The sequence below is a fragment of the Anoplophora glabripennis genome, unplaced genomic scaffold (genome assembly GCF_000390285.2).
Source record: "Anoplophora glabripennis isolate ALB-LARVAE unplaced genomic scaffold, Agla_2.0 scaffold101, whole genome shotgun sequence".
Classification (NCBI taxonomy): domain Eukaryota; kingdom Metazoa; phylum Arthropoda; class Insecta; order Coleoptera; family Cerambycidae; genus Anoplophora; species Anoplophora glabripennis.
In genome coordinates this window covers 163,880-174,894 of record NW_019416426.1, presented here as the reverse complement: position 1 = coordinate 174,894, position 11,015 = coordinate 163,880, and the positions used below count along the sequence as shown (strand labels likewise).

The 11,015-nt window shown below is 31.1% G+C and overlaps 1 protein-coding gene across 1 annotated transcript; it reads right to left on the bottom strand.

Moving 5' to 3' along the window:
• Nucleotides 1–274: 274 nt before the first annotated feature.
• Nucleotides 275–8,134, bottom strand: LOC108904298 (cAMP-dependent protein kinase catalytic subunit-like). The gene is made up of 4 exons (XM_018706790.1): nt 7,537–8,134; nt 2,899–3,139; nt 1,949–2,164; nt 275–679 (listed from the first exon to the last, which is right to left on the bottom strand). The coding sequence occupies exons 1-4, from the start codon at nt 8,132–8,134 to the stop codon at nt 649–651; spliced, it is 1,086 nt and encodes a 361-aa protein (XP_018562306.1). The 3' UTR covers nt 275–648.
• Nucleotides 8,135–11,015: the final 2,881 nt, after the last annotated feature.

Sequence of the window (11,015 nt, the reverse complement as noted above, 5' to 3'; positions counted from 1 at the left end):
GTATCTCAATAAAGAATGGCCAAGAAGTTATTCCTATAGGCGATCCTAGTTACACTAGATGTCCTCTATCTCCCATGAAGCCATGTCCCTCTCGTGATGCAACACCCTGTACATATGTGTCAAAAGGGAAAAACAAATTGGTCTTAAGCACAGTGATGGCTAAAAGTTCTAAAATAATGCTATAAATTTCAAAAGAAAAGGGACTAAAAAATCTAAGGAAACGAATTATAAAGAAATATGGAGAAAGAAAAAATGGATAAATAAAAAAACTAAAAATTATAAGAAATGTCTATACACCTGGAATGGATGGATGGATTGTATCCATCTGCATAAAAAGTGATTTTTTGTGGCATATCAAAACGTGTTTATAATACTTATAAATCGTTTTATATAAAGAAGAGATGGAGGCAACTTAAGGGTCTGTACATGTTTTCAATTCAAAATATACACGAACATTTTCAAATAGCACATATATAAACATTTTATTCACAATAAAAACTTCTATAGGTACTTTATACTTTATCTAATGAAATAAAATTTTTAACAAATATCTCTTAATTACTGAACCTTGGAAGAGTGACAATCTGGTGCTGATGTAGGTAGTTCCACTCTCTTGCAGGGGCTGCCTTCTTGGATAAGTCGATTGGGTCACGATTCTTGAGAATCCTCCAGTGTTTGTCTGAGAGAAAAAAAAATATTTTACAAAAATTTAAGAATAACACCTATTTTATTGCTAAATATTTGAAATAGTTATTTTAGGATAATTTAGATGTCAATTGGGTGTTATCCAAATGGACAAAGAACATGATTTTTGTGCCAAATATAATCAACTGGAAAATGTTAAATATAGATCAAATATGAATTGGCATGCCTACATTTTTTGTAAATATGTTATATTTTCCAAAAATACTGTCTTATATAGAGCACCGATATACAAATAAAAAACCCGTCACAAAAAAGTATAACTGAAATGTTGGGCCTGATGAGTAGCAAAAGAAAAAAGTTATCTAAAATCTTTTGCCCGAAATTTGTTTAATAACACAAACATTGACAAGTTAACAATAAACAAATGTGATGATTAAAATCATGAATTTAACTCTGACTTATATCATTGCAACCCTAGTAAGGGCACTCCTGAAAAGAACCAATCAACTTGATCCACCGACCAACTTTAGTAGTTTATGCATGCAGTCAGAAAGATAGAAGCTAATGAGCGTTAGATTAGTCGTAAACTGGCGAATATAATATACCAATTCCCACTCCTATAGTTATAGAAATAGTTTAAAATTCGTGGAGTTTCGGGCTTAATTTCAAAAAAACGGCTAAAATCACAACAGAAGATGAACTGAATTTTAGAAGAATCTTAAAGACCTTTTTCATTTCAACAATTTGAAGTCTCATCAAAATCGGTACCGCCACTGTAAGTTTTTTTTTACTGGCGGATTGTTTATTTACCTCAAAATGATGGGTAATAAGGACAATTCCGGATGATGCGGTTATTTGCCAAATATTTGTCAAACTTAACTGCCGTATTGTGTGGATGGTGCATATTGATACATTCGAAACTAAGTCTTCACTTGTCAAATATTCAGTTAGACAAGTAGATTTTGCTTTCTCAGACTGGAATTCATTTCTCTACACCCATAAACAAAAATGTAAAGTGTACGCAGGCGTTGACTTGTGGACAATATACATCGCGTATAGAAAGAACATTTACGAATATTTGAAGAGATATTTTCTGTGCTCATGTTACACATCTGTACATCATGTGACATTGTCGATTTTAGTAAAATATTTGCTACATTTGTTTGACGAATGTTTGGCGAGAGACAGCATCATCTGGAGTACTCTTTAGGATGATTATAGCATTTTTTTTCTCTAAAAGGTTGTATCAGTTCTCAGTACATACTCTATAATGTAACGCTGTAATAAAATATTATTATCTTACATAGCAAAGTTTTTAAATTCCTCTTCATATTCACACTTTGAGGATGTCCTCAGTTTCACGTCTCCGTAATTATCGAAAAACTTCGTGTCTTCTTCTCCATTTATTGAAGGCTTGAAAGGCGCTTTAGCTTTTCGACCGAGAATTTTGTCAAAATCCACAGATTTGAACCATTCATGACTTTTGATGTCTTTAACTCCTGCCTTTAAAATGCCGTATCTAAAAAATAATTTGAAAAATATTTCAAACTTATTTTTTTGTTGTTCCTTTGGTGACCCTTGAAAATATTTGTTATCTCCCTCTTGGTTACTGTTTGCAAAAAAAACATTTTTATTTCTGCTTTGTATATTTAGAAAAAAAACGTATCTAGGTGAGTAGGTACTCCACTGTTTTGATAATAAAAATACAGTTGTATGTGATACATGCGAAGAGTATACATAAACTATAAATTATATGCGCGTTTACATAAAACACGTGGCTGCTTTGCGTCTAACCCGTTCCAAACAATTTAAATTTAATAGCATTGAACTGTTTTCAGCAGATCTTGAAACCTTGTTGTTGTGCGTTGTGCGCCTTTTGAATAAGTTATTGTTTATAAAATACCGGAAAATCTTTCCTAGGAAAATAAAAATATTTTTCCTAGCATGTAATCGTCACGTGACGGAAGATTTTTTCAAACTCGCTATTTCTAAGGCTCCAAGAAATAATAAGTTTAATGAATATACCTACTTTAGTTTTCAAAATATTTCTTGATTCAACTCTATCGCGGTATAACGGAAAATACTCAAAAAATATACATATCTATTTGACGGCATTTCTTATGGAATCAAACAAATCTGTAAAATTCCCATTTATAAATATTTTTTGTAAGAGAGTTCCTATATTATTTTCTAATTGTGCTTCCACGGATGAATGGATTGTGAAATCATTTATATAATAAGCACTTAACTAACCTCTTGGTCCTATCTACTTGTAAAATGTTAGTAATCAGGTTTTTCAGCGGCTTCGAGAAGTTGGTCGGAAACACGTATTTCGCTGAAACTATTTTCTCGTATAGCTTCATAGGGTCCTTAGCGTAGAACGGGGGATATCCTGCTGCCATTTCAAATACTAGAACCCCAAAAGACCACCAATCCACAGAATGGTTATAACCTTGACTAAGAATTATCTCTGGAGCTAAATATTCCGGGGTACCTGCAAACAACAATATTTTCTAAATAGAAACTCAAGAACAGTACATGATCCAGTTTTTAAACTTATTTGATTTCGAGTAGTTAAAGTAAGAAGAAAGGTTCGGGAAGTATTTCGGTTTTTGGATTTAATGATTCATTAAAAATCCCAGAAATTCGACACCACCGTTTAAAGAATTTAATCACTGTTTATAAATTTTTGTGATATTTTGTGACAGTTTCTTCAAGAAATCTCTGTTTCTATACAATTTTTTTTTATATCGGCGAACGATAATCTCCAATTGGTTTTAAAGAAAATTGAACAGAAACAGAGATTTCTTGGAAAAACTGTTTTTGGGGTAAACTTTAGTGACGCTTTTTACCTCATTGAAATGTTTATCGGCAGAAAAGAATATATATCTACGTATCTCGTATTTTTTACAACATAGCGAAGATAGACAGATTTTAGGTATTCGAAAAATCGAACTAGTCTCAAATTAACTACTATTTACTTTTTTAAATTGCGTGTCTGCTACTAAAATTAATTATTTTTTTTAGAAAAACTTTTAAATTCAATGTAATCAGTAAGGCCGAAAAGAATAACTGGTGTGGTAATGTTGTATTTTTTATTAGGCACAGTTTCGGAAGAGTGCATTAATTCTATTTAAATTACATTTTGAGAAAAATGTTCCTGTGAACTTTGGAACTTTTTTTTTCCAGTTATTTTACGTGTAACGAAGTGTAATGATAATGTAAATCAAGGAAATTATTAACTCGAAAATAGTCTGTGTTTTTCCGAACAAAATGAAGGAATTTTTTTTCCTAGAAGTAAATGCCACTAGAACATACAAGCAATTATCGAATATCAAAAATATCCCATTGAAAAGTTGATTTTCCAGGAGTTTTATTGATTGTTTCATCTCGAAATAGTTTCTGAAAATGTATTTTCTTTTTTTTTCAAAAAACGAAGCGTTTTCTTTGAAATACTTTTGTTTTATATTGATCAGTTGAATTCAAATTTTATCTCCATCATTAAAGCTGTTTATAAAGTCAGACGATGCGATAATTTTTCTGTCTGGTACGATTTGTTAACATGTATTTTTCTAAGCAGCAGACTATTTGGCGGCTGAAGCAGAGCATTCATCTCTAGAGTTCATTCCAAAATCTATTTTTATTGCATTTAGCGGTTGGATTCGACAGTTACTTAGATTTTTTTGAAGTCATTGCATAATATTAATATAATATGGTTATAAGTAGGTAAGTATATACCGAAGAAATAAAAATAGTCCAGACAGTAACTGTTTCAAAAAGCCCATATTTGGGTGAATCGTATATCCACGGAGATTTTTGGCTTTTTGGCTTTCAAATATGACTGGAAATTAAACATTTTTTATGCGCATAAAAAAACGTGGGCTTAACTTTTGGCGGCACAATATGTTAAAAAAATTCGAAAAATGTCATATTTTTCTTCCTATTTAATTATGTATCTTTTCAAGTTGATTTTAGGCGAAAAAGGAAGAGGTAAAATATGTTTGTAATTAAATTTTTCACGAAATATAACTAGTTACAAATCGAATGAATCATGATTATTATTGTAAAAATCGAAAATATCGCCAAAAATGGGGTTAAAAACATTATTTAGAGAATTTTTTTGGGGTCTTTAAATAGGTTTTGGACCTTCATACTTGGCTCAAGAAAACATGTTATGTAGAATCATCCCACCAAATTTCATCAAAATCGGTTCTATAGATTTTGCATAATAATTTGGCAATCCAGATTTTGAAAAAAAAAATTTTGCAAATTTTTAAAATTTTGCACAGCAAAAACCAAGGCCCTTAGATACTTGAAAATTTAATCACATATAGAAGGGCTTTCAAGCTTTCAAACGCTTTTTGAAAAATTCGAATCCGTCGATTAGGAGAGCTCTGGCACTTGTTTAAACATTGGTCGAATTTAATATATATTTTTATACATATAAATAAATATAATATACATTTATAAACTTAAAACAAAAATTTGTGTACATTTTTTAAATCCTGATTTATTAATGCAATAAAGTATCAATAAAATATTATTGATTTTTTATAATGAATTAATTAATTTAATCATCATTTCTTTTGTGATTAAAGTATAATTCAAATACTATTTATTGTTTAAAATATAAGCAAATGAGAATTAACTCATTATATTACTAATTTTCGACATTTTTTGAAAATAATTGGTGTTTAAACAATTTTAGAATATTTAAATAAATTTGTTTTTGATCTTTGATAAACAGTATATAAGTTTATGCACTTACGAGTACCTTTGGTACAATAAAAAAATAAAGTTGATGATTAAAGGAAGTTTAAAAATAAATAATTATTATCGAACTGTTGAAAGACCTATAATTATTAACGATAGGCATTTAAAAATACATTAATTGTTTCAAATTGTTTTAAAATCATCACTTAGACCTGGTAAGCACTCGGAATACCAAAGGTATTTTTCGAAAAATTAGCCCGGATGTTCCAGTACATTTAGTGTAAATGACGGTTAACTTTGATTGGCTATAACTACGTAATTAATTGACCAATCGATCTGTTTTTTTAAGAAGCGTCTTTCCAATAACATTTAAAATATATTTTTAAAAATTTGATTTGGTTGAATATTCACAAAGTTATTCTAATTGTTTATAAGTACAAAAATTCCACCAATGTTTAAACAAGCGCCAGAGCTCTCCTAATTGACGAATTCGAATTTTTCAAAAAGCGTTTGAAAGCTTGAGAGCCCTTCTATATGTGATTAAGTTTTCAAGTATCTAAGGGCCTTGGTTTTTGCTGTGCAAAATTTTGAAAATTTGCAATTTTTTTTCAAAATCTGGATTGTAAAATTATTATGCAAAATCTATCGAACCGATTTTGATGAAGTGTGGTGTGATGATTCTAAATAACATGAAGTTTTCTTGAGCCAAGTATGAAGGTCCTATACTCAATTTAAAGACCCCAAAAACATTCCTTAAACAGTAATGTTTTTTAACCCCATTTTGGCGATATTTTCGATTTTTACAATAATAATTATGATTCATTCGATTTATAACTAGACATATTTTGTAATATTTAATTACAAACATTTTTTTCCTCTTCCATTTTCGCCTAAAATCAACTCTTGAAAAGATACATAATTAAATAGGAAGAAAAATATGACATTTTTCGAATTTTTTAAACATATTGTTCCGCCAAAAGTTAAGCCCACGTTTTTTTTGCGCATAGAAAAATTTTCATTTCTAGTGGTATTTGCAAGCCAAAAAGCCAAAAATCTCCGTGGATATACGATTCACCCAAACCAAAACAGATACCGCTTAGTCTAAAATCAAATTTGAAAATTTGTGTAAGGAGTTTTCCGATATTCAATAAAATTATTTCCAAATTCCGGTTTCTTCCGGTTCAAATTTTCAGATTTCAATTTGGATGCAAAGGTCGTCTTGTTGATACTGAAAACTGAAACATATTGCCAAAATATGGGGTCAACTGTTTAATTTTGATTTTTTTATTAATAACTAAAAGTCCAATTCCACAAAGCCTTGATCATACACCTAGATCTGATAAAATGGATGGACTAGTGATGGACTTATTGGAAAACCTCATTCCGAATTTTCAAAATAAAATCAAAACCAACGTCAGCTTTGTGAAATTAGAGAAAATTTCGATAGATTTTAAATAACATAATAAAACTTGTTACAAAAAATTATCTCAAAAAATATTTGTCTTTAAAGGGTAACAGTGGAAATGTAGATTCTGCTCTACCACTTCTTTTGATGAATCAGAAATGCTTCCTTTCCGGTTATTTCTCCAAAAAATTGACCCAACTTTTCAGCTTAAATTATTATTATCGATCTCATTTCAATATTTTATTGCGTCTTTGTTCATCCACGTATCAAAATTAATCTGTCAAGTGTCATGTTTTTGTCAGAACCTAAATAAAGTACAAAATACAAACAAATAATACTATAACAATTTAGAGAATAGTGTACGGTTCTGTTGTAAAAAAATTATCTAAATTAAGTTACGACATTAATAGTCCAATCCTTGTTAACTGTAGTCATATAGTACGATATAGAACTAGTTTGTGTGAGCACAGCTGGAAAAACTAAACCACAGTTTAAAATTCACAGGAAAACAAAAAAGAGTTAACTTCTAGAAGCTGATGTCCATGTGATTTGAAGTGCTTCTATCTGAGTTAGATAATTTTCAGTTTTCCGTCATTCGTGACAGTTGAGAATTGACAGTAATGACAATAGTGTACAAGTAGTTCTTTTTTAGTATTTCTACCAGTCTTTTGCTTTTCTGTTGCAACACTAATATTACAAACTTCAAGAAATTTTAGTGAAGTGCCTGTGACTTTCACAGTTATGGCAGATATTTACAATGAGTAGGTACTTACCACAAAGTGTATAGGTCCTTTGACTGTTAATTCTTTTACAGAAACCAAAATCCGTAATTTTCAAATAACCCTCTATGTCTATTAAAATATTTTCAGGTTTTAAGTCTCTGTAAACTATTCCAAGATAGTGCATGTATTCAAAAGCCATAACAACTTGGGCAGCATAGAACTTACACAAGGTTTCGTCGAATTTTTTCGCTGCTCTTAAGTGATAAAACATCTCGCCCCCATTGACAAAAGGCATTACTATGAATATGTACACGTTATTCTTAAAGAAAAATTCCATGTTTACTAAAAACGGAAAACTAAACGAGTCCATGCACCTTATTTCTGCTATTGTATGTACTAATTGTCTGGTACGTATTATGTTAGCTTTCTCCATTATTTTCATCGCATAAAATTTCTCGTTGGCTTTATGCTGGCAGAGTACGACTTTTCCAAAAGTTCCAGTACCAAGAGTTTGCATTTGTTTAAAATCTTCCATTTTCGCGGTCGTGGGGAAGTCGCCATTAATTTTTGCGTCGAATTTTGCTTTTCCTTTCCTTAAAAATACATCGAAAGTCGCATAATGCTTTTGGAGCTTCCCTTCATCCCCCATGACAAAACTGTTTACTTTTACTACCTGTCACACGCATGACAGCTGGATGAAATGCAAGGTGCTAAAATTGATGCCCCTTTGTTTTAGTTGTCGATGTTCTGTCAGATTTTATTTAACCGTTGAGGTGCTAATTTTAATTTTTTTAGACAAATAAGAGCAGTCTTTTCCCCAAATTCATTCTTAATCGGAATTGATCGAAAAAGAATTTCGTAAGGTGATCTTAGCTGTCAAAGTTTTTTTGGTTGTTATGGTTCCTTTAATAAAATAGAAGGTTGTCTTGTTAAAATATACAGGGTGGACCAATTTCGACAATTTCTCAAATTTCATGAGGACAGAATTCAATTTTCTAGAAAATTTGAAAGGCGAATATTCAAGAAAAACAATACAACATACAATTTCTATAAAAATGTAGGTATTAGGACAATCTATGAAAAAGATTTAGACTGTGGCCTGTGGATTTTTTTCAAAAAACTTTTGTTCAACGTTTCAAAAAATTGAAAGTATTTAAAAGCATCTACATTTACAAACTTAATATAACACTCATTAATTAAAGAAAACTGGAAATAAAAATAGTTACGGAAGCACGCACCTAATGCGTTTTTTAAAACTATGACGTACCTTTTTGGGTTTTGGCGTCATTTATAAAATATATTTTGTTTTCCTACATATCAAGAATTTCAAAAAATACACCTGCTTCGAATTAAATTTTGTCAAATGCGCCGTAAGGATTTCTTCTGCAGCTGTTGAATTATGGATTGGATTGCAATATACTATGAAAGCAGGAACAAATAATGTTATTATTTATACACACCTAGCGAAATAGCGGAAGACGTTGTTCTCTAGTGAAATTATGTGTAAATGAATACTTGCCAAATTTATTTACGTCAAATTTAAAATTATTTCCTAAGGAAACTTTTACGCTCAGAATTCTTAATATATCTATTACCTACTTAAAATATAATTATTAGATAGACACTCGTGGGGATGTCACATGACTTGAGCAATTAATAGAATCCTAAAAATAACATATTAAATATTTGTCTAAAAATTCTAGTCTTTGTCTAAGTTAGAAAAAAATGACTGTAGAAGTTACTTTTACATTACGTTCCTCTGTTTCTGCAATACAGGGTGTATTTTAATTCCATGTCACAAGATAAGAAGTTGTCTCCTTGGGTCATTTTAAACCCGGAAGCTTTATAACCCAAGGGACTAAAGTTACTGATTCACATTTTTTCAATTATCTCCCAAATTGTTTGACGTAGATTGACGAAACTTGAGGAAATTATATTTCTATGTAAATCTGTCAAGTAGTGACGGAGATTCGAGGAAGTCTTAGCTGTAGCTTCAGAACAGTAGTTTTTTAGACCCAGGTCCCATGGACTTTTTTGATCGACACATTGAGGACTATCATTCGGCAAAGTTTCGTACCATTCGATTGGGACCGGATTTCCATAAGGATAGTTACGGGGTCCTTTCTAATAAAAACGGTATCTTGCATTTCCTTTCTGATGTGCAGTGCTTCTGAATTATCTTTAAAATGAACTCCAAAAGTATCGAACAGTAACAGTACAAGTTAACTATATCTTAATTATCAGAAAAAAAAGAACAGATACATATGTTTATAGAAGGTATTGAAAATATTCGCCAGTGTCAGTAATACATGCGATAAGTCTTCGCCTCAATGAGTTTTCCTGACTTGCTATCATCCATTTGTTGTAAATCCGCTTCAATTTCTATTGGTGTTTCATATACAGTGGATCTGAGATGGCATCATAAAAAGAAATTAAGCGTATTTAAGTCAGGAGATCGAGCAGGCCAACTGTTCATATCATTCTCTATTTGGCCTGCAATTGGAACATTTTATAGAAGTTCAGTCATGTGATTTTGTAAGAAAATAAGACCATCATTAAGTCTCAATGGTAGAAAGGCGGGGCCTATTAAGGAAGCACCCACAATTCCTGTCCGGACATTTACTGAAAACTGGGACTGGTTCCTACTTTGAATTATCATGACGGGATTTTCATATGTATAAAAGTGTCAGGTGTTGTATGTGATAGGGATATAGTAATTATTGGTTTCTCAAAACATTTCAAATAATTGTATGACTCACGCGCAATGTTTCTTGTGTTAGTCTATTACAATCTATTTACACAGCCTCTCCCCGGATCTTTGTTGATGTGAAAATGACCCATTTTCTACAAGACGCCGATGAATTTGCGTCTATCTGGAACTTTTCCCGTTTGCAAATGTTTCTTGATATAAACGTTTAGCTCTATTGGCATTTCCGTTCGCTTTATTTAGGTACCTAACTATTTAATTAGAAATGTGACAAGAAATTAAAAGCGCCTACTAATTTTTCCGAAAACCCAGTGGCGTAGGTTTTAATGACAAGGCTTCCCCGAATTCCCGTCACTAGTCGACCGATTTGTATACCGAATTATTCCCTTTAATTAGTTACATCATTTTTCAAAGTTTCGTCAACCTGCGTTAAAACAACATCAGAGATAATTGAAAAAATTTAATATTTTTCGATAACTTTAACGCCCTCTATTTTGGAAACCAGTAACTTTAGGCTCCTTATTTATTAAGGTTTTGAGCCTAAAATGACCCAAGGAATCAGCCCTTTAATTTATGACATAGACTTAAAATACATCCTGTGTATTGTATTTTTGATTTGTTTAACAGAAGTAATACGTTATGTACATCAAATATTAGCATCTCTAGTGGCACATGTATTGAATATAGCACATGTATGTATCTAGCTTCTATCATGCCATAGCAGTTTTGTTAAGGGTGTTTTATAGATATTATGTCACAACTTCAGAATGTATTTTCGAACATTTTAGACTAAAAAGTATTAATGAACCAAAGGTATAAAACC